At 52.3% G+C, this 27,545-nt stretch overlaps 2 protein-coding genes and 1 pseudogene across 4 annotated transcripts; 2 read left to right on the plus strand and 1 right to left on the minus strand.

Annotated features, from left to right (window-relative positions):
* The first annotated feature begins 2,005 nt into the window (after window positions 1-2,005).
* Window positions 2,006-7,599, plus strand: CHRNA10 (cholinergic receptor nicotinic alpha 10 subunit). The gene is made up of 5 exons (XM_069553888.1): window positions 2,006-2,477; window positions 3,442-3,587; window positions 4,112-4,266; window positions 4,903-5,435; window positions 6,616-7,599. Exons 1-5 carry the CDS (start codon window positions 2,396-2,398, stop codon window positions 7,071-7,073), a joined length of 1,374 nt encoding a protein of 457 aa, XP_069409989.1. The 5' UTR covers window positions 2,006-2,395; the 3' UTR covers window positions 7,074-7,599.
* On the minus strand, window positions 5,685-25,783 carry ART1 (ADP-ribosyltransferase 1). 3 transcript variants are annotated; one of them, XM_069553889.1, is made up of 5 exons: window positions 25,696-25,783; window positions 12,143-12,254; window positions 10,910-11,687; window positions 9,940-9,981; window positions 5,685-8,491 (listed from the first exon to the last, which is right to left on the minus strand). In XM_069553889.1, exons 2-5 carry the CDS (start codon window positions 12,203-12,205, stop codon window positions 8,394-8,396), a joined length of 981 nt encoding a protein of 326 aa, XP_069409990.1. In that variant the 5' UTR covers window positions 12,206-12,254; window positions 25,696-25,783; the 3' UTR covers window positions 5,685-8,393. The 3 variants fall into 3 exon arrangements, with proteins under 3 accessions (XP_069409990.1, XP_069409991.1, XP_069409992.1); XM_069553890.1 differs by lacking the exon at window positions 25,696-25,783 and adding an exon at window positions 19,233-19,293; XM_069553891.1 differs by lacking the exon at window positions 25,696-25,783 and adding an exon at window positions 12,542-12,653.
* On the plus strand, window positions 22,080-25,549 carry LOC138420585 (ecto-ADP-ribosyltransferase 5-like; annotated as a pseudogene).
* Window positions 25,784-27,545: the final 1,762 nt, after the last annotated feature.

A 27,545-nucleotide genomic window follows, 5' to 3' on the forward strand; every position in this document is an offset into this window, starting at 1 on the left:
TTTGTTTATGGGTTTGGCGGTTATGAATGGAGCTGCTACAACCACGCATGAACTCTGTGTGACCATGGACGTTGTTGCTTCTCTAGGCATTGGGCTCCTGGGTCGTACGGCTGAGCATGTGCCTAACATTCCAAACCACTGCCAGACCATTTCCCAGTGTGGCTGTGCCACTGTTGCATTCTCACAGCCCATATATGAGAGTTGCAGTAGCTTCACAACCTCTCCAGCCATTGGCATGGTTAACGTTTTTATTTTAGCCATTCTAATAAATATGGAGTATCTCACTGATATTTTAATTTGAATGTCTCTAATCTATAATTGCGTTCACCACTTTTCATGCGTTTATTGGCAGTTCTTATCTTTTCTTTGTTTAAATGCCCAAATTCCTTTGCCCAGTTTTTTTTCTTTTGTGTGTCTTCTTGTGTTGTTTTTAAATTTTTTGCTCATTTTAAAATTTGATATGGTTTATTATTGTTCAGTTTTGAGAAATTTTTATAGGTTCTGGATACAAGTCCTTTGTTGACTATGTGATCTGTAAATATTTTCTTCCAATCTCTAGCTTGTCTTTTCATTTTCTTAATAGTGTTACAACCCCTGCCTTTTAATTAGTGTATGTAGGCCATTTACTTTAATGTAAATATTGGTAAGTTGACTTTAAGTTTGTGAAGTGCAAGTCGCTCAGTCGTGTCTGACTCTTTGCGATCCCATGGACCCCACAGAATTCTCTAGCCCAGAATACTGGAGTGGGTAGCCAGCCTTTCCCCTCTCCAGGGGATCTTCCCAACCCAGGGATCAAACCCAGGTCTCCTACATTGCAGGAGGATTCTTTACCAGCAGAGCCACAAGGGAAGCCCAGGAATACTAGAGTGGGGAGCCTATCCCTTCTCCAGGCTGATCTTTCCCAGGAATCAAACTGGGGTCTCCTGCATTGCAGGTGGATTCTTAACCAACTGAGCTATCAGGGAAGCCGACTTTAACACTTTATTATTTGTTTTCTGTTTGTTTCCTGATTTTGACTCCTCTCTTTCTCCTCGCATCTCTCATTTCTTTAGTGCTGGGTCTCCCCCATGCTTTCTAGTTTCTCTTTCTGAGACTCCAATTAAATATATATTTAACACATTCTTTCAGATTCCTTCCTGTTTCCTAAACTCATTTTCTTTTTGTCTCCCTGTGATGTATTTTGGTAATTTCTTCATCTGTCTCTGAATTCATTAATTGCCTCTTCATCTGTGTCTAATACATTAATTTTAATAAATTAATAAAAATTAAATTAAATATATATTTAATTGGAGTCTCAGAGAAACTAGAAAGAATGGGGAGAGAAATCTACCTGCTCATTCTTGAATACTGCTCATTCTTGATAGCCCACTTGCTCTTTCATTTTTCAATCCTCATTTCTTAAATCATATTACACATACTTCTGTGTTATTTTTAAAGTCACTCAGTGGTGCCTGACTTTGTGACCTCATGGACTGTAGCCCACCAGTCTCCTCTGTCCATGCGATTTGATCCCTGGCCAGGGAATGAGATTTGACATGCCACAACTAAGAAAGATCTTGCATGCCTCAACTAAGACTTGGGTGCGCTCAGATAAAAAGGTAAATATTTTTTTTAAAAAGAACTCAGCAAAGATGACAGAGCTGTAGGGACAGTTGCCATCCACAGGCCCTGTCCCCTCACACCTCTAAGCCCCAGTCTCCTGCAGATTCTGACCCTGGAATCGCCAATCCCCCAAGCTGGGCCTGAGCTAAGCCTGAGTGCTACCTTACAGAATTTGAATAATTCAGGTCCCAGTGACCTGAGGTGTCAGTTTCAGTTGCTCTGTTCCCATGGACACCGGTGTCCCAACTCTGTAATTAAGCTAATGAAAGGAAAAGGGGGCCCGGCCTGCTGTCCTGTGCCTCGGAGGGACAGAGTCCCGGCCCCGGTACTGCTGAGAATGCACCAGGCTCACCCAGCGTCAGGTGAGGGGAAGGCCTTAAGGAAGTCCAGGGGGCTGAAACAGAGGCAGGAGAAAAGAAGAGAAAGTGGAAAGAGGAAGACCAGGGTCAGGGCGGCAGAGACCAAGAAAGAGTTACAGAGGGACGGAGAGCAAGACATAGACGGTTTAGGGGGCAGAGAACAGGGCAGAGGCCAGGAGAGGCAGAGGCCAGCAGAGAAGGAGAAACAGCAGACGCCGAGGCCTAAGTACTTAAATTCCAGGGCCGGTACAATAGGAGGGTGAGGTAGCTGGAAGGGCCGCAGGGCTCCCTGGAGGCTAACAGAGATCCCGGTCTTCTTTCTGACTTCCAGGGATTGTCCACGCCACGCTTGCCAGCAGGGCCTGGCGCTGCCACAGGTCAAGCCAGGAGGCTCACTCCCAGAGATCTGCCCCTCCTCTGGCTGTGGCAAGGCCATGGGCCCCGGGAGCCACCACCTCAGCCTCGGCCTCTCTGTCTCCAGCCTGGGCCTTCTGCTCCTGCTCCCACTCCTGCCAGGTATGAAGCTCAGTAGACCGGTCCTGGCTTCTCTGGGCATTGCTGTTCTTCCCATCCTCCCCAAATCTCACTCCACGCGCTCTCTCTTCATTCCTGTGCTGGGAAAATGCTCCATTTGGCGAGTCTGGAAGAGTGGGAGCTGAAGAAGGCAAGATGGGGCTTGCCTAGCTGGGGTGGGAGCAGTTGAGGGGGGCGCTCCCAGGGATAGGGAGGGAAAAGCCAGGCAGACCAGATCGTGAAGGATGAGTTGGGGCTTTATCTAGCAGGCCCGGGGAGCCATGGCTCAGAGAGTAAACAATCTGCCCGCAATGCAGGAGACCCAGGTTCCAGCCCTGGGTTGTGAAGACAGATCCCCTGGAGAAGGGAATGGCAACCCACTCCAGTATTCTTGCCTGGAGAATCCCATAGACAGAGGAGCCTGGCAGGCTAAAAAGTTCACAGGGTCGCAAAGAGTTGGACACGACTGAGCAACTAACACTTTCACTTTCTTTCAAGCGGCTACTGATCTAGCTGAATTTGTCTCTTTAAAAGCTTGATATCTCAGGAGCTTCCCTAGTGGTCCAGTGGTTAAGACAGCGCTTCCAATGCAGGGGCCATGGGTTTGATCCCTGGTCGGGAACTAACATTCCCCCATGCTATGTGGCGCCTGGGACTCTTGTGGTCTAATGGGGCCCCTCCAGCATCTGTGGCCGGGCAAGCAGAATCCAGGTTCTTAGGAAGGGGCAGGTGGAGAAGAAACCCATCTGCCTTGTTTCGGAAGACAGTAACTATTCACACTACAACCTCATTGCATCTGTCCCCGGAGGCAGGCAGGGAAGAACTAGAGACGGAGAGCAGGGACAGTTAGACAGCTGTGAGACAGAGAAGGCCCTGACAGGGCCTCAGTCTTGTGGAGAGTAGAGGGTGTGAGCCGAGGCCCCTGCTCCGCAGCCTCCGTGGACACCCCGTCTTACTGGTCCTCCAGAGTGCTTGGGAGCCAAGGGCAGGCTGGCACACAAGCTGTTCCGAGACCTCTTTGCCAACTACACCAGTGCCCTGAGACCTGTGGCAGACACAGATCAGGCCCTGAATGTAACCCTGGAGGTGACACTGTCCCAGATCATCGATATGGTGCGTTGCTCTACAACCACAGGGTGTGCTGGAAGGGTGGGAGGAGGAAGGAACGGGGGACGAGGAACTGCCCCAGCGGTTCAGTGGTTAAAACTCCAAGCTTCCACTGCAGCAGAGCGTGGATTCTGTGTCTGGTCAGAAAACTAAGATCCTGCATGCTGCGTGGTGAGGTTAGAAAAAAAAAAGGAATGGGGGGTGGGAGACTAGGATTGCTCTCCAAACAATTCTTTCCTGGAAACATTAATATAACAGTTACCAAGTGCTGCCTATTAACCACTGGGTATCCACAATGTGCCCAATACTTGCACACTCGAGTTCCTGACTAGCATGTAACGGCTGATGAAACTCAGGCCCAAAGGAGAAGGGCCTGCCAAGGTCACACAGCAAGACTGTGGGGACTGGACTGTGTGGGCAAGTCAGGTCTGGGGGTGCTGACCAGAGCGCTGCAGTTGAGTGTGCACACACAAGGGAGGGTATGCACACACATGTGTCCACATCTATGCCTGCCCTCTGCCCCCAATTAGGATGAGCGGAATCAGGTGCTGACCCTGTACCTGTGGATCCGACAGGAGTGGACAGACGCCTACCTACGATGGGACCCTGACACCTATGGTGGTCTGGATGCCATCCGCATCCCCAGCAGTCTCGTGTGGAGGCCGGACATCGTACTCTATAACAAGTACTGCCTGCCTGGGTCCCTCCCCTCCACCCAAGAGATGCCCTTGGCTCTGAGGATGCACTTATTTCCCCATCCCCCATACCAAACCTGACTCTAGGGTGCCCAGTAAGCTTTGCCCTGGGAGCCTTCGAAACTGCCAGGAAGGTGTCGGCAGTGGGGGCTATGTGCTGCAGTAGGGCTTCCTGACACCACAGCTCATGGCAACGACCTACTGGAGGGACCTCACAGTCCCTTGATAGCAGCCCCAAGCCAACCCAGGCTGACTGTCTCCCAGGAACCCTCTGTGTAGTTCAGGACTAGTTCTATATCCCTCGCAGCCAGGGTTCTGGGGCAAACGTACCTCTTTATGTCACATTTCACCCTTCCGGGCCTGAGTCCGTACATTTTCCCCAGGGCCCCTCCAAGCGCTTTGCAGATGGCACCCAAGAAAATTTACCGTGCACCCCACGTCCCCTTTAGGGCTAGACCTGTCTCGTTCTGGGCCCTGCAGGCCCTGGCCCCATTAGGCCTCCAAAGACACAGAGGGCCCTCTGTGAGTCCCCCACAGGGTTGGAGTTGCATCCCCTCCAAGGGTCAGCCCCGACATCCAACCCCGCGGCGCCCCGGGGAGCCCCCAACCCCAACCCTTGCCCTCAGGGCGGACGCGCAGGCCCCAGCCTCGGCCAGCACCAACGTGGTCCTGCGGCACGACGGCGCCGTGCGCTGGGACGCGCCGGCCATCACGCGCAGCTCCTGCCGCGTGGACGTGTCTGCCTTCCCGTTCGACGCGCAGCGCTGTGGCCTGACCTTCGGCTCGTGGACACACGGCGGGCACCAGCTGGACGTTCGGCCGCGCGGCGCCACTGCCAGCCTGGCCGACTTCGTGGAGAACGTGGAGTGGCGCGTGCTGGGCATGCCAGCCCGGCGGCGCGTGCTCACCTATGGCTGCTGCTCCGAGCCCTACCCGGACGTGACCTTCACACTGCTGCTGCGCCGCCGCGCCGCCGCCTACGTGTGCAACCTGCTGCTGCCCTGCGTGCTCATCTCGCTGCTGGCGCCGCTCGCCTTCCACCTGCCCGCGGACTCGGGCGAGAAGGTGTCGCTGGGCGTCACCGTGCTGCTGGCGCTCACCGTCTTCCAGCTGATCCTGGCCGAGAGCATGCCACCGGCAGAGAGCGTGCCGCTCATCGGTGGGCTCCGAGGGCCCCAGGGTGGCCAGGGAGGGGCTTGCGGGGAGGTTGTCCCCCACCCCGGGGGCTGGCGCGGGAGGCCCTCTGCAGGTGCGGGGGCCGTAGCCAGACTGGCCTGGGTCAACCGAGGGCCCCCGCTGAGCATCTTGGTGGTCCTGCGTCGTTCGGAGATGGAGGGGGAAGAGATAGGCCCCTTCCAGCGAAAATAGCCCTCCTCTCACTTGTAGGGGAGGAGGAAGGAGTTGGTCATTTTGGTTTTTTAATTTTATTTATTTATGTCTGTGCTGGGTCTTCACTGGTGCATGAGGGCTTTCTCTAGTTGTGGAGAGTGGAGGCCCCTCTTTGTTGTGGGCCTGGAGCACGCAGATTTCAGTAGTTGTGGCACACAGGCTTAGTTGCTCGGCAGAATGTGGAATCTTCCTGGACCAGGGATGGAACCCCTGTCCTCTTCATTGGTGGGTGGATTCTTATCCATTTGTGCCACCTGGGAAGTCCAGGAGTTGGTCTTTACTCAAGGACTTGTTGGAGGATGATCCACATTCCCCAGTATTAGAATAATAGGCAAAACGTCTTAAGTACTCACTTCATGCCAGGCATGCTCTTGAACGCTTGACATTTATTAACTTCAGGGAGCAGCACCACAGACCTGTGTGCATGCATGCTAAGTCACTTCAGTCGTGTCCGAGTCTGTGTGACTGTAGCCTGCCAGACTCCTCTCTCCATGAGACTCTCCAAGCAAGAATACTGGAGTGGGTTGCCATGGCATCCTCCTGGAAATCTTCCCAACCTGGGATCGAACTGGAGTCTCTTATGTCTCCAGCATTGGCAGGGGGTTCTTTACCACTAGCGCTACCTGGGAATCCACCAGGAAGGTTCCATTGTAACTTGCCCAGGTCATGGTGGTTCTGTTTAAGAGTGTGACTTTCAGGGGACTGTGGGTGAGTCCAGGCTTTAGCAGTGAGGGCGTTAACCAGGGAGCAGGAAGCTGCTGAGAACCGGATGTGGGGATGTGGGAGGGGAGATGTTGGCCCTTCCCTCCTTCCCACTTTCTTCCGCTTTGCGTTGAGGGTCCTGAGAGCCTGGTGGGGGATGAGCTCATTCCTCCTCGTGTTCAGCTGCTGGGGAGCTCTGGCGCCTGAGCTCTTGTCTGGGGCCTCAGCTCCGTTTCTCTCTTTTGCAGGAAAGTACTACATGGCCACCATGACCATGGTCACCTTCTCCACGGCGCTCACCATCCTGATCATGAACCTGCATTACTGTGGCCCCAGTGCCCGCCCGGTGCCAGCCTGGGCTCGGGCCCTCCTGCTCGGACGCCTGGCACGGGGCCTGTGTGTGCAGGAACGAGGGGAGCCCTGTGGGCAGTCTAGACCACCTGAGTCCCCGCACAGTCCCCAGCCTCCTGACAGAGGCACTGGCCCCCCAGCAGGTCCCTGCCATGAGCCCCGGTGTCTGTGCCGTCAGGAAGCCCTACTGCGTCACGTGGCCACCATCGCCAACGCCTTCCACAGCCACCGGGCTGCTCAGCGCCGCCATGAGGACTGGAAGCGCCTGGCCCGGGTCATGGACCGTTTCTTCCTGGGCATCTTCTTCTCCATGGCTCTGGTCATGAGCCTTCTGGTGCTGGTGCGGGCCCTGTGAGTCCCGGGGGTCTGCTGCAGCCACAGCAGCTCCAGATGGGGATGGATCAGCCAGGCCAGGTGGTGGTCGACCCTCAGGCCACCCAGCGTCTCTCCACTGGGCCTAGGAGCCTGGGACATCCTCTCTTCAGCGCTACTCACTTCACGGGCCAGGAATATTCATCATCTCCATACTCTAACCTCTAAGGGAAATCAGAGCTTGCTGCTCCCCTGATTCCTGCAGACGAGGAACTCTGAGAAGGGTCAAGATCGAAGTGCAGTTTGGGAGGGACAGAACTGGACTTCGGTGCTGAGTTTAGGTACTTTGAGTGGGGAGCGTGCAGGCATGACACCACTGCCCATTTCCTGTCTTTTCTTCCTTCCTCTGTGGCTGCTGTTACAGAGACTTGGTCTAGCCTGACCCTGTCTAGGGGCTGAGAAAAGGTGACTGGGGATTCAGGGTTCCTGGTCCACTCTCCACAGCAGGAGGCCACATAAGGACTTGGACCCAAAGCTCCAACTCATAATAAAGTAATGTGTGCCTCGCATCTCCTCCGTGACCTGTCTCACCCTTAGGCTCTTGGTGGTGCAAGTTGGAAATCTAGCCTCTTAGGGACCTGAGGACCCATGAATCGGAGTGGAAATTACATCTTTGCTGATAAGAAAATGATTGGCACTTGATTGAGATCCCTAAAGGTCTCTCTGCTGTTTCCCTGCTCTCTCCTGTCTGGATTTAGGTTCAGTCCATCCATGTTCTCACTGTGTGAGCGTCACACAGTGGCATCCAGAGAGCTTGACGGTGCCGAAGGTGGGGGCAGGACAAAGACCAGCCATTTACAAGGTGTTTGATTCTTTCTGACTTCCACGTGTTTTCTGGTACTACCTGTGTACCTTGGACGCAGTCCCTGCCCTCAGAAGCTCATAGTTGGAGATGGGAGACCAGAGGCAGTGCCCCTAACCTAGCAAGGAGGAGAGGTCAGAGAAGGCTTCCTGCAAGAGCGAAGAGCTGTCCAGGTGCACATGGGAGGCATTTGAGTAACATCAGTGAATACCACGGCCAAGTACTTCTCTCCCCAGCTACTATAATCTATCTCCAGGTGAGTGATTACCTGTCCTGCAGTCCCCCCACCTCTCTTCAGCATCTGACTCCTAGACCCCTGAGAGAGGCTCAGTCCCCACATTTTCTTCTTCCTGCTATCAGGCCCGGCAACCACCAGAGAAGGTCCCAGAGTTTCCTGCGGATGGAGTTACCCCAGATCTTGGCCATACTCAGAGCACGCGTGTGGCTGACATCCTCATGTTGGGCAGAGGCTACAGGCAGAGCTGTTCAGTGGCTCATGGATTAGAGGAGGCCCGGATGCTCTGGAAAGACTTCCCCAACAAGGAACCAGAGCAGCAGTAGAAGGGACCAGACTGCAGAAAGAGGGCTCTGACCCACGGCTGCAGGGAAAACAGAGGCAGAGAGATTCAGGGACAAAGTGAGGAAGACTTTGGGGAGAAAGGTAGACAGAGATGAAGAGATAAGGAGAGTCCCAGTTCTCTTCCCAGAGTTCATTAAGTTTATGCCCCAGCCTCCTGTTGACACAACTGAGGCACTGCAGGGTGGGATGAAGTGGGGTAGAGATCTGAGTGAAATCTGGTGATGCTGATCTTTGCTCCTCTGCCCAGACTCTGGTGGAAGAGGCACTGGTGGAGAGGAGTTGGGGATGGGGAGGGGGAATCCTAAACTTTCTCAGTGCCTGAAATGACATTATCAGAACTTAAGCCAGGTTGGAAGCTGGAGACTTGGCTGGTCTTGACTCTGCCACAGATGACTCTGTCATCTGGAGCAAGTCACTTCTGTCTCTGGGCCTCACTTTATTATGTAACAAGGGCAGTGTTTCCTGTCCCGCCTCCTTCCAGTTGAATATTGCGCAGTAAGAATAACGTGAGGCGGGGGCCAGCCTGGTGTGGTGGTTCAGAGTTGGGGTCCAGGGCCAGTCTGTCTGGGCCCCATCCCTTGCTAGGTCTGTGTATGGGGCCGCTTGCTTCACCTCTCTGTGCCTTTCTCATCCGTGGAACAGGGGTGATGACAGTATCTGCGCCATCGGGTCGCAATGAGGACTCATGTGCCCAGAACCCTGAGTGGTATTGTGTCATGAGAAGGGTGGGAGCAAAGTGGAGGCTGACGCTCCTTCCTGCCCACTGTTCTGAAAGCCTTGAGGGAGAAGGCAGGACCCCAGGGTGAGGAGCAGCTGTGATTTCTTCCCTGGGAATAACCCTGTTCCCACCTGGAGAGGTGATGCCTCAGGCAAGCCCTGGCCCAGCAAGTGTTAGAGAAGAGTCGAGTCATGGCCGCAGAGAATCGGGGACCTTCTAGTCCAATATGCTTATGATACAGATAGGGAAACTGAGGTTCAGAGAGGAAAAATTGGTCACAGAGTTGGGGCAGAGCCTGGGTTAAAGCCCAGGTCTCCAGCACCCATGACCTGACCTTGACCTTGGGAGGCAGTCTGAGGGAGTTCTGAGCACAGTTATAGACAGAGGGCTCCCCAGCAGAAGCAGGAGAAGGCCTGGGGAGGCCTTTGTGGCCCTTCCCACTGTCACCTCAGGGCAGCCTGGAGCTCCCTGGAGTCTGATCAGTGACCTCCTGTGAAGGAGGGGCCGGCCCCAGGCCTGGGTGGAGGGGAGCAGGTGTGTCAGCTCGCCCCCTACCACCCACATACACACCCTGTGGGAAAGGTTAGCAACCCCCACAGGTGTCTGCTTAAGAAAGTCTAATTTTTTTTTTTTTAATTAAAAGAGGGTTGTTTTTCATTTAAGGGGGATGTTCACCCAGGAGAGGGTCCCAGACCCAGAGCAGTCAGCTCATCTCTGAACAGAGTCCTGCCGATGCCTGCAGCCCTTACCTGAGTTATCCAGACGGCAGCGCTGAGACTTGCACTGCTTGTCTGCAGGAAGGAAACAGCAAAGAATCAAAGGCTCCATAGACCTCAGGACACAAAGGGACCCCAGAGAACCTTCCTGACTAGCTCTCAGAGAAACTGGTGCCTTTTCCCCTCATTCTGCTTCCTTACAGTGGGACCACCCTTGCCTGGGTTTGACTAGACTCACGAGCAGCAGGGCCAGGAAGGCCCCGGTCCTCAAAGCCAGGGTGATTTGGGCTCTCCTTCTCCTCCCTTGGCCTGTAACTTTGCCTCCAGGCCGCACCCACCGCTCGTCTCCCCTGTCTTGTCCCAGACAAGGAGGAGCTAGTTTATGTTCTTTGCCAGTCTTTGTCACCTTCCATCGACATGTGTGCTCATGATGCTGTCCAGGGTGGGATCTGAAGCCACAATGGACCTACTCCCACTTGAGAAGTGGTTGGTGGATCCAGCCAACAGCCTGCCTGGCATTCCTCAACCAGGACCAGCAGCCCACAGCCCCTTCTGACTAAGGACCTGGGCCCATCCTCATGATTACTCCTCTGCCAGGCCCTGGGATGGTGGAGAGGAAAACACCCAAGAACCCAAACTGCCAGAACCCAAACTGGAACTTAGGGGGATGGCACCCAAATGCTGTCTCACCACCTCACTGTCACCTTGACCCAGTATATGCACAGCCCAGGGTTTCTGCTCAGTCAAAAAAACACAGTCCTCACAGAAAACATGGTGGGGGCCCACACCCATTTCTGGCAACAGCTTCCATCTGGGAGAGAAGCCTGATCAAGTCTGTTTGGCCCTCACGTGGCCAAAAACCCCTGTGCTGGTCAGAAAACCCTCTTCCGTCTCCCAGCAGGCAAGTGGCCAGCTCTGGCTTAGACTGTGTGTGTGGCCCCTGAAAATGGGAAGGGGAAGCCCACCTTGTGCACAGCTGCTGGCTGGCACGTGCCCTGCTCACCTTTGATGTACTCGCAGTTGTATGTGCTGCGCTTGCCCACGGCCCGGAGGAAGATGCGGGAGGGGCCCTGGGCTGGCCTGCTGGCGTTGATCACCTGGAAGGTCTCAAAGGGAGGGATCAGCACTTCCTCCTCCCCAGGGAAGAAGGAGTAGCCCTTGATTGGGGCCCCAAGGCAGGTCCAGATGCCAAAGAAGGTGTCTTCCCCAAAGTGCTGGGCCGCAGCATTCTGCAGGGACGCGGAGGCAAAGCCCCCAAGCCTGACGGTGACCCCAGGCCCCGCCGGCCGGAAGCGCAGGCCCTGCACCCCTCGGAACACCTGGTGGCACTGGGGTGGACGCTGGCCGCTGCTCAGCAGCTGCAGGGCTTCGGTCAGCAGGAAGTGGAGTGTCTTGAAGGAGAAGTGCTGGAGGTAGTGGGCCCGGGAGCGACCCGCCTCACGCACAGCCGCGTTGAATTCTTTGTGCAAGGGGCTGTTGGCCGTGTAAGCCAGGAGGGCCACCCCGTGCTCTTCTCGGAAGCCCAGGGGGGCGCGCACACGGGTAGGGCTGACGCCCCACTCGGGCCCCCAGGCCTGGCGCTCCCGCCACTGGCTGCTTGCCTGCGCCCAGCCATCAGCGTACACTTTGTTGGCCTGGAACTCTGTGCGGTTGAGTTCCGGGAGAGCAGCCGCCATGGCTGTGGCACAGCCAGCATACTGGTCATCAAAGGAGGCCAGGGCCATGTCTAGGGGCATTTCTCGAGAGAGGATGTCTCGTCGTATGACGGGGTGGCTCTGGGCCTGCGAGAGGGGGAGCAGCAAGGATTGAGAGGGTAGGCCCCAGGAGAACAGGAGCCCTGCTATCCAGCTCCCCTCCTCCACTGAGCTGAGAGAGATGAAGGGCCCCAAACACACTTGGAGGGGAAGTGACGTGAAAGTCACTAGTCGTGTCCACCTCTTTGCAACCCCGTGGAGTGTACTGTCCAAGGACTTCTCCAGGCCAGAATACTCGAGGGGGTAGCCTTTGCCTTCTCCAGGCGATCTTTCGAACCCAGGTCTCCCACATTGTAGGCAGATTGTTTACCAGCTGAGCCACAAGGGAAGCCTGGAGGGAAAGGGGATTGGGAACTACCAGCAATAGATGCCCTGAGACTGGGCTCCAGGGCTGTCCCCTCACTGAGCCATCCCCAAGGAAGCATCCGGCAGGGTTCAGAAGGCAGCAGCTGGGGGATGGGGACAGCAGGGGATGACCGTACCTGAAGTGCTTCCATGAGGCCCATGGACACAAGCAGCAGAGACAACATGGCAGGGCTCTGCATGTTGGAGATGACCCTGCTCAAGTCACTCTCTGGGCCTCAGTTTCCTCACCTGGAAAAAGAGAATCTGCACAGTTCAATAAGGAGGAATTGGAACTTCCTGGTGGTCTAGTGGCTAAGACTCCACTCACCCAATGTAGGGGGCCCTGGCTTGATCCCTGGTCAGGGAACTAGATCCTACCTGCTGCAACTGAGAGTTCACGTGCTGCAACTAGAAAGATCCCACGGGCCACAGTGAAGGTGGAGGACCCTGTGTGCCACGAGTAAGACCAGCGTGGCCTAAATGCATAAACCAACAAACAAAAAAACATGAATTGATACCTGGTCTGGGTCACTTACACTGCTTGGCACAGGGTCACAGCATAGAAATGGAGGCTCAGAAGAGAGAGAGGCCCCTTCTTGCTGGAAGGAACATAGGAGACTTCCGGGAGGAGGAACATGTGACTAGGATCTTACGGGATAAAGAGGAGAATAAGGCTTAAGTCAATGGAGGTGGGAGAGAAAAGACTGGAGTCTGGAGAGGGAAAGATGGTAGGGGCAGCAGGAATGGGAACAGGAAAGGTACTGGAGGTAGGAACTCTCACGATGTAAAGAGTGAAAGACACTTTTCTAATGTGGCAGGTGCAGGGTAGGAATGTTGGAAAGCTTGGGGTCAGTCCTGAAGGAGCTTGACTCCCACAGTGAGAGGTCCGGGCTTCCCCTCATGGGGACCTGAGGCTGGAACAGGGCAGATCCAGGAGTGGTCAGCTGGTAAGGCCACAGCAGAACCTCAGGGACAGGCTCAGAGCAGGGCTCCAGGAAGGTGTTCCAGCTTTGGGTCAAGATTGGAACAGTTTCCAAGTTGGTGGTGCTTCTTTATTTCTGTTTATTACCAAGTAACGCATGCTCATTGTATATGAATGAATCGCAACGCCCAAGGCCCCCATTTCTTCTTCTCCCTCCACGTCCCCTTTGCACTATTACCGAGGCCTGCTGTTTTCCTGGTACTGGGACCCTTCACGACCTTTTTTTGATGTACATACAAATAATATAATATTTAAGTATTATACACACATAGTTTTCTGAGTGCAGCCTAGTTTTGGTTTTCTTACTGTCACTTTTTCAAAAAGAAAAAGGAAACATGCTTACACATGCAGGTTCTACCACATTTTCAAAGGAAACAATGTACCATAAATTTCCTTCCATGTCATATATCATATCTACCTTGTTCATTATAATGGCAGCATGGGATTTCATAGTAGAGTTACTCCATAATTTATCTAACCATTTCCTTATTGAGGGGCACTTAGTGTTTTTTCCTCAGTCTTTGATATTACACGTGATATTGCAGTGAACAGGTGTGTATATAAATCCTTATCTACCTGTCTGCATGTTTTTAAAGGAAAGATAGCAAGGTGATATTTAAAGAATCTGAATAGTGTTCCTTTAGATAGCCACTGCCAAGTTGCCATCCCAAATGTCCCTCTTCACCTCCCACCAACAGTGGACAAAAGTGCCCTTTTCTCCAAGTCTTTGCCAACACTGGCCAATATGAATCTCTTAATTTCCATTTAATTGGTGGGTGCAAATGGTATCTATCCAATTTACCTCTTGGCTCACTAACAGGATGAATCACAAGCCGTGAGGTATGGAAAAATAAATAAATAAAAAATGTTATGATTCATTGTGCTAGTGAGCCGAGAGGTAAATTCCCCAACTTGGGATGGAACCCCGGGCCCTCAGCAGTGAAACTGCAGTGTCCTAACACTGGACTGCCAGGGAACCCCCATAGCTTTCTTTTTTAATATTATTAAGTTTTAAGTTTCAAAAAGGTAGTACATTTTCATTTTTCATAGTTTATAGTCCACAAGGCATGCAGTGAAATGTCCTTCTCTCTGATTCCTCAACCCCATCCCCTCTCCCCAGAGGCACTAGTGTTCCCATTTCCCATCATGCTGGCAGAGATACTCCAGGCGCATATCAGCAGATGCTTAGGTATTTCTGTTTTCCCTCTTTTATCCAAACCATAATATAGTGAGTAGTTTTTTTATCTTTGGAGAGCTGATGAAAACGGAAAGTTCTCAGAAGATAGATCTGTGTGCCTTCACACAGACCTTACACAACTCTCAGGGTGGATGCACACCCTCCCTAGTCTTGCTTAGGTGAACCATCCCTGCTCCCTGATCCCCTCCTGGTGGGGCCTAAGATTTGATAGATCAATGACCCTAGGACAGGGGAATGTTCTGTGGCTATAATTTTATGTTTCCCAATCTAAGATCATATCACTGCCAATTCACAGTTTAAATTGAGGTGTGAGCCTCTCTGGATAAGGGAGTTAACAGCACGTTTTCATCAAATTGAACATGTTCCAAACTGAACTCCTTATCTTCCCTCCCTCAAAACCTGCTTACTCATTCATTCAACAAAATTCTTTTCAAAACAGTAATAACTTAATTGATTAGTCTCTGTTTGGCTATGCTGGGTCTCCATTGCTGCACAGGCTCTTCTCTCCTCGCGGCGAGCGGGGGATGCTCCCGAGTTACGGGATGCAGGCTTCTCACTGCAGTGTCTTTCCTGTGGAGCGCGGGCTCTAGGGCACCAGGGCTTCAGTAGTGGCCGTACCCAGCCTCCAGAGTGCAGGGTCAGTACTTGTGCTGCACGGGCTTAGTTGCCTTGTGCACCATATGATCAGGGATCCAGGATCTTCCCAGATCAGGGATCAAACCTATGTCTTCTGCATTGGCAGGTGGATCCTGTACCACTGAGCCACCAAGGAAGCCTCTCAACAGAAAATTCTTGAGCATCCTGTAATGCGCCAGGAGCTGAGAATAAAACTGTGATCACAAAACAAAAACAAAACCCATATCCCTGCTTCTGGAAACTCTTTTAAGGTGGAGATGCAGCTGGAGTGAGGAATTTCAAGTAGCGTGTGATGTATGTTACAAGAAGCCAAAGAGCCTGATGAAGACACATTTGCAGCAGGAGTGGGTTTAAATGCTGGGCTGTCTAGAGGAGACACGGAGAAGATAGAATTGAAAATGGCATCACATGGGGACTAGAGCCTGAGATACGGCTCCCTAGTTCCAGGATAGAATGTGAATGGGCAGAGTATACAGCAGCAAAAAGCTGCTTGAACTCTTGTGTTCTTTTGGAATCCACCAAAGGAACCTGAACTTCTATAACAGATCCTCTTCTTATGGAAATTCCAGTCCATGGGTTCACTGGGGGCTTTCCTAACTCTGTACTCTCATGAGGGGAATATTAGACCCCCAAACTGGTACTCTAACGCCCTGGTCGTTGTGATTGGTTCACGTTTGGACACACAACCTAAGTGAGACACTCAGAGTCCTTCCTGGGATTTGATATTCTTAATAATAGATGGATTTAATGTAAAAGAGTATGCCTGCCACTGCTGATTCATAGTATTGCCTCAGCTCATCTTCAGGTTGAAACACATGTTGCTAAGTCACTTCAGTCGTGTCCCACTCTGTGCGACCCCAGAGACGGCAGCCCACCAGGCTCCCCTGTCCCTGGGATTCTCCAGGCAAGGAAACTGGAGTGGTTTGCCATTTCCTTCTCCAATGCATGAAAGTGGAAAGTGAAAGTGAAGTCGCTCTGCTGTGTCCGACTCCTAGCGACCCCATGGACTGCAGCCCACCAGGCTCCTCCGTCCATGGGCTTTGCCAGGCAAGAGTACTGGAGTGGGTGTCATCACCTTCTCCCTGAAACACATGAGCAATGAACAATTCTCAAGCGTCTGGCAGCTCCCCACCCCTAGCGCTCCATATATTCCTGTGTCCAAGCCTTTCTGCACCACCCTGGGAGCTTGCTCAGGGCAGCCCCAAAGTGCAGGAGATGTCATGTCCCCAGGAACAACTCTCGCCCAGTGAGGGTGGAAGGTCAGATTCCCTAGCCCACAGAGGGTCCCCAGGGAGACACAGCTGACCACAGTGGCCACACACTGTTCGCAAGGGCGCTCGTCTCTCTTCTCTGTCTCACTTTGCCACTCCTGTATTTGTAGTTCCTGAGACCACCTTACAAATAAGATCACTACACCCAAGTCCTTGCCTCTAGGTCTGCTTTGCAGGGAACCCAAACCAGAGAGAAGGCCTTCTTTTGGGGTCAGAGACCATCAGAACATAGCCCAGAACTGTTCCTCCAGCCTGGGCCCCAGAGGAGCAGATGTGGGCCCAGCCCACAACAAGGAGGCAGCCAGCTGAGGCAGGCTGGCAGCCTGAGGCAGAGCTGCCCATCCAAGCTCACTTTAGCCCATCTACAGTCAACCTGAAGGCCCAGGAGCATGAGAATAAATGTTTGCATGCCACTGAGATTTTGTGGCCCACAGCAAAATGTTCATGCAGCGAAAACAGGAAGCCAACTGCATCTCTCACTGCCTCTCCATTGCCCTGTCTCTGTCCTTCAGAAACACAGAAATCAAAGATTTCAGAGGCTTAGAATAGGGAAAGAGAATTGTGAAGTCAGACTGAGGACGCTGAATCATGTGGCCTAAGGTATCGGTAGTGAGAGTGGACCCTACCTCACTATGTAGAATTTACTGGACATGGTATCTGATGAGATTTAGGAGATGAGATGGGGGAAATCAAGGCTCACACTCAGGTTCCCATGCTCTAAGCTGGAAATAGAGAGGAAAGCAGACTACACTTTGAAATCTCATCTTGCTCATCTCAACACATAGATGATCAATTAAAAATGTACTGAATAAGTGATCACAGAGTTCAGTTTGTCCTGTGCGAACATAGAACAGTTCAGTTCGTCTGCAGGGACCAATGTCTGAGAGGGAGCAGAATGGACATCAAGAGGCGTTTGAGGATCACAGGTGTACTGAAGTCAGGAGAGATGAGGCCCCTGGGGAAAGAAGAAGGGAGCGCTGCGGAGCAAAGAAAGTGGCTTCAAGCCAAAGCACAGGCAGAGTGAGGCCCTTCCTTGGGTTCCCAGAGACTCTTCATGTCTGGCCTTTGGATACCGAGAAGTACCTGGGATCCTCGTGATGAATTTCTCTCCGGGCTTCATCCAGCCCAAGGTAGTTCCTCTGAATTTTCCATCAGGAAAGAGTCATGTAATCTGCCATCCTTGATACTCATCCAGTCACCCAAGATGGTAAACTGGCTTTCCATTCACTCATTGAACATTGAATTGGTCACCCAGGAGTGCTGTGCACAGAATGAGTTCACCTTCCATGGTCCTTCCCTTTCCCCATCACCACCCTGCCCCCCCCACCAAGGCTCCGGTCAGCCCCTGGATCCTCCCTGGTGTCCCTGCCTCCACTGTCGCCCCTGCAATTCCACGCTCCCCTGGAGCAGGGAGCACAATGAGTCTGGAGCACAGCTGATGATGTTCCTCACCTGCTTCAGAACCCTCTGTGCCAAACCTGACTAGGAGAAACATCTCAAAATACAGACATGAAAATTATGAGGGAAGGGATGAGAACACTACAAGAATGAAAAAAAAGGCAATATAACAAAACAAAACTTCCCTCCTAGGCTCAGGACAGAGTGCTGGCATCTGGAGCCCTCTGTGACCTGGCCCTCCCCATCCTCTTCAGCCTCGTGCTCTTCCACCCTTGCTTCACACGGATGGCACAGAACGGAGTCCCAGATGAGGCGCTGCTGCTTCCCTCCACGTGCTGGGGCCGCCCTTCTCCTGCTACCCACTCTTCCAGGACTAGCTCAGGGGCCACCTCCTCCAGGAAGCCCTCCGACTCCTCTGGCCTCCTGAATCACCCTGCGCTTTCCTCTGTCACTGGTCATACTGTGCTGCCTTCTGAGTCTGCCTCCCCTCCTGGCCTGTGAGTTCCTTGAGGGCAGGACCAGGTATGACCCACTCTGTGTCCCCAGGGCTCAGCCCAAGGCCAGGCACACATGAGGCCTCCTGGCATGTTTGCTGAAAGTCTGAGAGGCTTTCTGGGTGTCACTAACAATGGAGACCCCTGCAGAGCAGGTGGATTGATGGCCTAGTGACCAGTTCTGGGGCAGTGGTGTGGGGGCCAGAGTGGCAGGGAAGGCCTGGGAGGTCAGGAAGTGGAGGCACTGGCAACCCCTTTTCCTCTCCCAGCTGCTGCCCTTCTGTCCTTCCTTCATCCTGCTCAGGGCACCTCTCCTGTCGGTTTCCCTTCATCCAGGCCAGTGATGCACATCCCCTACTGGGGGTGTTTTCTAGTTTACTTTAGCCTTGTTTTGTGTGAACTCCCTAGAAGTTTCAAACTGGGTTTTGGGCCAAAAGCATTAAAGCTGTGACCTAAACCTGTGCTCACTTGCTCAGTCCTGTCCAACTCTTTGCAACCTCATAGACTATAGCCTGTCAGGCTTCTCTGTCCATGAAGTTTCCCAGGCAAGAATACTGGAGCAGGTTGCCATTTCCTACTCCGGGGGGTGTTCCCAATGCAGGGATCTAACCCACGACCCTGGGTCTCCTGCATTGGCAGAGGGAGTTTCACCACCAGCACCATCTGGGAAGCCCTACAGGGACTGGGACTCCAAATCCCTCCCTAGAAGTCCCCAAGTTTCCCAGTGGCCTCAGCCTCCCTTAGTATCTCAGACCTCTTTGTCAAATATGCAATGGTCTGCATGTTGGTGTCTGCCCAAAATTCATAGGCTGGAACCCTACTGCCTGATGTGATGGTATTAGAAGGTGGGGCCTTTGGGAGATCATTAGTTCATAATTCATGAGCCCTCATGACTTGGGATTGCTGTTCCTATAAAAGACACCCCACAGAGCTCCCTAGCTTTTCCAACTTGAGAGGGCCCAGTGGGGAAGTGCTGGCTATGACCAGGAATAGAGCCATCATCTGACCAGGCTAGCACCCTGATCTCAGACTTTCAGCCTCCAGGACTCTTTTATGTATATATTTGTTGTTGATAAGATACCCAGTCTGTGGTATTTTTGTTATAGCAGTCTGAACAGACAAAGATAAAAGGTTTCTTGAACCTTTTCTTAATGATTGCTATAACTCTACCAATAACACCCCAAAGTTTGCATTTCGGAAACAGCTTTCTGTGCCCAGTGCCCAGGAGGAGGGCCGTATGCCCCTTACCTAGACTTTCTCCGGGGCCTGGAAGCTGGTGTTGGTCTCCAGTGACAGCCTCCAGGGGAGGGGGAGGGCAGGTTTCTCTTTTATACCACCCCTTGTACCTTTCCCACACAGCTGCTCAGAAATGTGACACTCTCCCATCTATTTCTGGGTATCTCTTCTAGGCTCAGGAATACTAGCCTCTGCCCAGGGTGCTCTGGGCCTGAGCTCTTCCCATGAAAAAAAGCGAATCCCTGAACCTAGAGAGAAATCAAAGATCCAGGCTGGAACAACTGTCTCCTAATTGGGTTTGCTCCTGCATTCAGCATCCTGGGCCTCAGGGAGTATCTCTGTATTGATCCTCTCAGGTGATGGAGACTCACTTGAGGAATAAGGAGAGATTTCTGGGTAGAGAGTCTGAGTCCCAGCTGCATTGCTCTTGGTCATGTGATCTTGGAGGACTTCCCACTTCACTCTAGACCACTGTTCAATTACTAGATTTGAATCCATCTCTTGGAGTCTTTCTTGGGGTGCCAGGTCTCAGGATAAGTGAAGCAATTCCCCAAAGCCGGAGAATGGAGAGAGGAGAAAACACTGATATCAGCAGATCTGGTCCTGTGTTGCGTCCCTGCAGACCTATTTGTCCAGACTGTATAGTATAGTATCTTCTGCTCCGGCAACTGTCAGTGCTCAGGACCCTCTAGGGGGAGAGGCAGGCAGGATAAATAGATGAGTTGCTGTTTCACAACAATGGAGACGAGCAGAGTGACTCCTGATTTTCTGATCTTGGAGTGCTTTGGGGAAGCCAGTCTAAATTAGAAGGGGATGAAAGAACGTGTCTGGATTTGTTGTGTTTGCCTGAGGAGCAGTCCGGTTTTGGGACTACCTCTCTTCTTCTTCATTTGGTCGTGCTTCATGGTTTGTGGGATTTCAGTTCCCTGACCAAGGACTGAACCTGGGCCACAGCAGTGAAAGCCTGAAACCCTGACCACCATGGCACCAGGGAACTCCCTGGGATATGCCTCTTTTCACCTCCCTCCCCACCCTCCCCTAAGCCTGGACACAGCTTATCTTCCTTTTTGATCTACAGGAAGAATTTCTGGAGGAAATGGGATTCTAGGTGAAATTTTTTTATTTGTCTAGCAACCTAAGGGGTTGGGGGAACAAAGATAGGACTAAATTAATGAGCCAGAGCAGGACAAGTCCCCGGGGTGAGTTTAACTTTCTGCACCCTTCTCAGACACAGCAGGTGGCACGCACATCTCTGAAATCCTGGATTCTGGACCCTCAGGTCCTTGGCCACTGTGAAAGAGGAACCCTGACCCCCAGAAACTCATACTGCCAGAAAGCTCTTCCCAGAGCTGCTGACTGATTCCTCACTGGTCCCTTCTGCCTTTACCTCCCAGGGTGTATCCAAAACACAGAGCTAGGGTATTTATAGGCAAGCCCAGGGAGGTGAGGGTAAAGGCTAGTGTTTATAAACATAGGTCACCTGAGTCTGAGAGTTAGGGGACTGAGGGTCTGGGGAGGGGCGAGGCTAGCCCTGAGGATGTGAGAGAGAGCTCTGCATCTGGGTAAGGCTTACTGAAGGGAAGGGGCTTAAAGAGAAAGGAGAAGGGTGGGGGCCCCTCAAATGCTGGAGTACAAGTGACCCAAGGAGTTGGCCATATGCAAATTGTATGCAAATCAAGGGGCACACAAGAGGTGAACTCTCAGCAGGTATAACTCTCTTGGTCCCCTCAGACTTCTGGTGTGGAGGCTGGGCCATGGCAGTCACAGATTGCCCGAGGGAAAGACGTTTTTCACAGTTCTCTTGCTGCAGCCTTGGTCTTGCTAGGAGACAAGGAAGGTCCTGGAGAAAGGCCTCGCAGTCCAAGGGAAGGGGAGTTATAGCTCTCGGCCCTGTTCCCACAGGATGTCTGTTGTTAGGGAAGGGAGGTGTCAGGTCACTGCCTGGGTAGGGGGGCTATAGTTAGCCGTGGACTTGGCAGGTCTGCGGGACACACGGGACAGGAGACACTGCACTCCTGAGCGGACACCCAGGGCTGCCGCCCAGAACTTTCAGTGCTCCTTCCTGTTCTTGGCCTGCTACCAAATCCAAGGTCGCTCTGCTAGCCACCCAACAGCTCAATAAATAAATTGAGAAAGGAAGTGCTGAGACAAGGAATACGACTTTATGTGGAAAGGCAGCTGACCAAGAAAATGGCAGACTAATGTCTCAACTATCTTATAGGGGTCTGTATTGCCAGGAGTTTGTTTTAGGGCAGAGAAAGAGAGGTGAGGAATGAAGTAAAAAGGCAAAACAGAGAGGGAGAGGCTGGGCAGAAGTAAAGTAAAAAGGGTCCTGAGCTTTACAAAACATCTCGGAGGAAATGCCCAGCCTATGGAAAGGATATGTCAATCTCTTCTTATTTTGCAGCCATTCGCTGGCATGGGGGTTAGATTATTTTCCTGTGAGCTGAACAGAGGTACTTTAGTTTAATAGTCAGGGTGAGGAGCAGGGTTCTCTGAGGCAGGATTTCATGTATAATTATAGAAACTGAAGCAACAAAAAGCAAGTCAAAGAAACAGTTCCATCCTAGAGTTAGAGCTGACTCCTCTTTCTAACAGGCCTGGGCCGCCTCCAGTTGGGTCTCTGACTCCAGGCCCCTCCTGACTCTAAGTAGAGCCAAATCACCTCCCCTCCTCAAGCCCCACCCCTGCCTTTATCATTCCTGTGCAGATGGCTCTAAGCACTCTAGGAACCAGGGGGCAGGCACAGAGACTAAGGTTGTGCTGGGGTGGAGGTGGGGGATGTTATAATCTAAACCGCACCCACTCACTTAGACACACCCTTTGACCTGCCCATGCCCTGCCTGGCCAAGTCCCGCCAGGGACCCCTCACACCAGGGAAGAAAGGCTCCAAGTTTCTGTCACCATCCCAGCAAAACTGAGAATCCACCATTGCTGGTCCCACCCTCAGCTGGATCTCACTCTCCAAGTGTCTGAGGATAATGCTGGCTGCTCTGCTGATCACCCTCAGCTGCCTCAGCCTCCACAGCCTGGGCAGCCATGGGCAGGTAACTGGGGAGAGCCTTCTGCTGCAGCAAAGGGAACACTTGTGGCGGGGCGGGTGGGGGTGGGGGTGGGGCGGAAACCCAGGGCCTGACTCCTCAAAGCTCCCTCCCAGGGATGCTTCTCTAGCATGTCATCCTCTGAACCCTCTTCCTCTCAGGATCACTTCAGGGAGCCCCAAGTTCCCACTCCATCTCCCAGAACCCCACCTCCACCCACTGGTCCTCCTGTGACCCTCCTGCCTTCATACCCTCCTCCCTCGGGACAGCCTCCAGCTTTCTCCTCTCACTTCAGATCTCCCGGGCCCAGCCTGCACACACTCCTTAGGGTTACCTGTGTACCACCCTCCTGCAGCCCCTCCCAGACCAGGGCTTGACCTCCTCTCCACTCCCACCAAAGGGTGGAGGATGCAAGCTTCTAGAGCAGGAGAGGACTGAGTCTCAGCGCTGACAGGGCCCTGGTGTGGTGTCTACACGCTTGTGTGGGAGGGGGAACAAGTCAGGCTGGGCATGGGGTCAGGTCATTGGAGATTGAGTGCACATTTATATGTCATCTGCACAGTGAGTCTCAGAGCCAGAAAGGTGCTTGGAGGTCATCCAGCCCCACGTCCCACCACGTGCAGGAACCTCTCTAATGATAGATGACTCCTCTTAGTTAGCACACAGTGAGGATCTATATACAGTCCTAACAATAACCCTGTGGAGTCAGGAAGTATCCTCAGTGTATAGGGGGAGAACCTGAAGCCCAGAAAAGTTAAGAGGCTTGCCCAAGATCTCACAGTCAGTAGCTGGAGAATTCAGGACTGAACCCGTATCTGTCTGACTTCAGTGCCTATTACTTAAGTTTTTGAGCTCTTGACAAATTTCACACTCTAGATATTTGAGCATAGAAATGAAATTCTGTGTTTCTGAACTGATCTGCCCACAGGACCTCTGTTCAGTACCCTGAATTTACATGCTTTCCTGTGTGGCTCCTCTCTTTCTTTTCTCCATATGCCCAGGGTATTACTTCCAAGGACCTGGATCTGGCTCCAGACACTTTTGATGATTCCTATGTGGGCTGCTCGGAAGAGATGGAGGACGTGGCATTCCATCTGCTACAGAGGGAGATGGTCCACCATACCTGGCTGCGGGTTGCCTGGGAGACAGCTGAGAAGTACTGGGAGCAAAAAAGTCCAGGGCTCAGCCTGCCTCCGGGCTTCAAAACCGAGCATGGAATCGCCATTGTGCTCTATACCAACTCATCCAACACTTTGTACCGGGAGCTGAACCAGGCTGTGCGGACGGCGGTGGCTCCCGGGAGTCCTACATGAACCAGTTCCACTTCAAGGCCCTGCATTTCTACCTGACCCGGGCCCTGCAGCTGCTGAGGGGAGGTGGGGGCTGCAGCAGGGAACCTGGGCAGATGGTGTTCCGAGGCGTGCGCACAATTCGCTTTGAACCCAAGAGGCTGTGGGACTCTATCCGCTTTGGCCAGTTTGCCTCCAGCTCCCTGAATGAGGCAGTGGCCCGCAGTTTTGGTAATACCACCTTCTTCTCCCTAAGGACTTGCTTTGGGGCCCTGATCCAGGACCTATCTGTCTTTCCTGAGGAGCGTGAGGTGCTGATCCCCCCACATGAAGTCTTCGTGGTTACTGATTTCTTCAAGAATGAAACCCACAGCCTGGTGACTCTCTCTAGCACCGATCACATCTGCAGCCACTTTAACTGCGCCTATCTGGGTGGTGAGCCATGCATGAGGGAAGCAAGACTGGCAGGAGATCCCTGGTTGATTTAAATGTCCAGGGCCTTTCAAGAGACCCATGTGATTGATTAATGGGGAAGTTGAAGGCCAGAAGTTAGTTGAAGTTATTTTCTTTGTGATTCAGGTTCAGCCACTCAGACAAGGCCCTATAGGTGTTTACTGCATGTGTGAATATTCTCAGATGATTCTCCAAGTGTCCTCAAAATTTTCTTCTGCTATATAGTCTAACAGACCAAAATGCCTGGTTAAGGAGGATGCTAAGCAGAGGAAAGTGGCAGGAGTGCGGCTTCAGATCTCAGGAGGCTCTGGGTGTAGTGGGGCTGACAGGACACACGGATGCTATTCTCCAGTGCTGAGGAAGGGGCCAAGTGATTGGGGCCAGGGTTGGGCAGGGATGGAAAGGCAAACGGGGAAGATTTCTTGGAAGAAGGAGGAGGAATGGAAGTCAGAAGTATATTTGGGAGAAGGGAAAGCTGGATTGAGATGGCGGGTGGCTTTGCCAGGGCTTGGTGGGAAGGGAAGTTTGGGGTGTGAGGGTTTGTCTACATGGAGGCCTCACTGTGCTGTCTGTTGCAGGGAGGAAGAGGCCGAGATGTGAGTCTGTGCCTAATGAGTCACCCTCCTGCCCATCTCTCCCTTGCTTTGACTCCCCTGGCCCTGCTGACCATTCACTGCCTTTTCTTCTCTCTCTAGCAGGAGGACAAGCAGACTCACTCTCCAAGAGGAACTTCTCTCTGCTCTCCTGGCAGACCCTGCTCTTGGCCTCTTGGGGATTCTGGCTCTTAGAAACAAGGATCTGAAAGTTCAAGACCTGCCACTTAGGAGTCCTGGGACCATGTGACCTCCATATGAAGAAGGGAGGCTTTGAAGAGCCTGGAAAAGCAAGAAGGTGGTTTCAGACCCAGACCTAGCAGCCATGTCTCCAACCAGGATGTCGGGGGATGCTGCATTGCGATGACATCAAATTTCATGTTTGGTGTGGGGATCAGAGTGCTGGGAAGGGCCCGGAAGGCCAGGAAGTGAAGGCACTGGCAACCCCTTTTCCTCTCCCAGATGCTGCCCTTCTGTTCTTCCTGTCATCCTGCTCAGGGCACTTGTCAGTTTCCCCTCATCCAGGCCTGTGATGAACATTCCATACTGGGGATGTAGCTCCAAATCCCTTCTTCAAAACCCCCAAATTACCCAATGGCCTCAAACCTTCCTAAGTATCCCAAAGTTCTCCATCCAATGTGCAAAATCTGAATGTGTCACCCTAAAATTCAAATATTGGAACCCTAATGCCTGATGTGATGGTATTAGAAGGTGAGTCATGGGGAAATCATTGGTTCATTAGTTCATGAGCCCTAATGACTGGAATTTTGTTCTTGTAATAAAAGACCCCACAGAGCTCCCTAGCAGCTTCCAACCTGTGAGGACCCAGTGGGGAGGTGCTGGCTATGAACCAGGAAAAGGCCTTCATCTTACCAGGGTGGCACCCAGATCTCAAACTTTCAGCCTCCAGCCTCCAGAACTGTTAAAAATAAATGTTCGTTGTTGATAAGTTACCCACTTTGTTGTATTTTTGTTATAGCAGCCTGAACAGAAACTTTTCCTAATGGTTGCTATGACTCTACCACTAACAGCCCAATTTCCTGTTTCAGAAACAGCTTTTTTTGCCAAGTACCCAGGAGGAGGGTAGTGTGCCCCTTACCTAGACTTTCTCTGTGGCGAGGAAGCTGGTGTTGGTCTCCAGTGACAGTCACCGGGGCAGGAGGAGGGCAGGTTTCTTTTTTATACTGTCAAATCCCACACCCCCTGTGCCTCTCCCACACAGCTGCTCAGAAATGTGACACTCTCCCATCTATTTCTGGATATCTCCTCCAAGTTCAGGAATACTAGCCTCTGCCCAGAATGCTCTAGGCCAGAGCTCTTCCCATGAAAAAGGGAATCCCTGAATCCAGAGACAAATCAAGGATTCAAGCTGGAACAAGTGCCTTCCCACTGGGTTTGGTCCTGCATTCAGCATCCCTGGCCTCAGGGACTATCTCCTTATTGATCCTTTCAGATGAGCATGGAGACTCACCTGAGGAGCAAGGAGAGATACCCAGAGTAGAGAGTCTGGGTCCCAACTCCAGCGTTGACCTGCCATGTGATCCGGAGGACTTTCCACTTCTCTCCAGACCACTGTTCAATGACTAGATTTGACTCCATCTCTTGGGGTCTTTCTTGGGGTGCCAGGTCTCAGGATAAGTGAAGCAATTCCCCAAAGCCAGAGGATGGAGAGAGGAGAAAGCCTTGATACCAACAGGTCTGGCCCCGTGTTGTGTCCCGGCAGGCCTATTTGTCCAGACAGTATGGTATAGTATCTTCTGTTCCAGCAGCTTTCAGCACTCAGGACCCTCTGGGGGAGAGGCATCAGGATATGTAGGTGAGATGCAGTTTTCAAAGTAATGGAGAACAGAAGAGTGACTCCTGATTTCTAATCTTGGAGAGCTAAGGGGGGCCAGTCTCACTGGAAGGGAACAAAAAAACTTGTCTTGATCTTCTGTGGTTTTTGACAAGCAGTCTGGTTTTTTGGACTGCCTCTCTTTCTTTTTGTTTATGCTCTGTGATTTGTGGGATCTCAGCTCCCTGACCAGGCATTAAACCTGGGCCACCACAGTGAATGCCTAAACCCCTAGGCCACCAGGGAACTCCCTTGGGATGCCCCCCTTCTCATTTCCCTCTCTCAACCCTGGACAGAGCTTGTCTTCGTTTTTGGTCTACAGGACGCAGGATTCTAGGTGAAGGAAATTCTTTGTCTGGCAAACCTGAGGGGATAGGGGAACGAAGATGGGTCTGAATTAATGAACCAGACCAGGACAAGGCCATGGGGTGAATCTAACCTTCTCTGCACACCTCAGACACAGCAAGTAGCAAGTACATCTATTAAATGCTAGTTTCTGCACCCACAAGTCCTTGGCCACTCTGAAGGAGGAATCCTGCCATCCGCAGAGGCTCACACTACCAGAAAGCTCCTCCCAGAGCTGCTGGCCAATTCCTCAGCTGGCCCCTTCTCTCATTACCTCCTGGGAGGTATCCAAAACTCAGAGCTAGTGTATTTATAGGCAAGCCCAAGGAGGTGAAGGGAAAGGCTAATGTTTATAAACGTGGGGTTGCCTGAGTCTGAGAGGTCAGGGGACAGATGGTCGGGGGAGGGGCAAGGCTGGCCCCTGAGGATGTGAGAGAGAGCTCTGCATCTGAGTAAAGCTTACTGGAGGGAAGGGGTATAAACAGAAAGGAGGCAGGTAGGGGCCATTCAGATGTTGGACAACATGTCACCCAACTGTTGGCCATATGCAAATTGTATACGAATAAATAAGTGGAATAAACTATATGAAACAACTGACTGGTTCAAAACTGAGAAAGGAATACAACAAGGCTGTATATTGTCACCCTGTTTATTTAACGTCTATGCAGAGTACATCATATGAAGTGCTGGGTTGGATGATTTACAAGCTGGAATCAAGATTACCAGGAGAAATATCAACAACCTCAGATATGCAGATGATATCATGTTAA

Source organism: Ovis canadensis, chromosome 15, assembly GCF_042477335.2.
Source record: "Ovis canadensis isolate MfBH-ARS-UI-01 breed Bighorn chromosome 15, ARS-UI_OviCan_v2, whole genome shotgun sequence".
Classification (NCBI taxonomy): domain Eukaryota; kingdom Metazoa; phylum Chordata; class Mammalia; order Artiodactyla; family Bovidae; genus Ovis; species Ovis canadensis.

What these genes read in the sequence shown, in the direction of transcription:
- CHRNA10 (XM_069553888.1), top strand. Translation starts at nt 2,396, where the DNA reads ATGGGCCCCGGGAGCCACCACCTCAGCCTCGGCCTCTCTGTCTCCAGC. An exon ending in TGTCCCAGATCATCGATATG is followed by an intron (nt 3,588 to 4,111) that starts GTGCGTTGCTCT and finishes GCCCCCAATTAG; the next exon opens with GATGAGCGGAATCAGGTGCT. An exon ending in GACATCGTACTCTATAACAA is followed by an intron (nt 4,267 to 4,902) that starts GTACTGCCTGCC and finishes CCTTGCCCTCAG; the next exon opens with GGCGGACGCGCAGGCCCCAG.
- ART1 (XM_069553889.1), bottom strand. Translation starts at nt 12,205, where the DNA reads ATGCAGAGCCCTGCCATGTTGTCTCTGCTGCTTGTGTCCATGGGCCTC. An exon ending in GCCTCATGGAAGCACTTCAG is followed by an intron (nt 11,688 to 12,142) that starts GTACGGTCATCC and finishes CCCCTCTCGCAG; the next exon opens with GCCCAGAGCCACCCCGTCAT. An exon ending in CAACTGCGAGTACATCAAAG is followed by an intron (nt 9,982 to 10,909) that starts GTGAGCAGGGCA and finishes TCCTTCCTGCAG; the next exon opens with ACAAGCAGTGCAAGTCTCAG.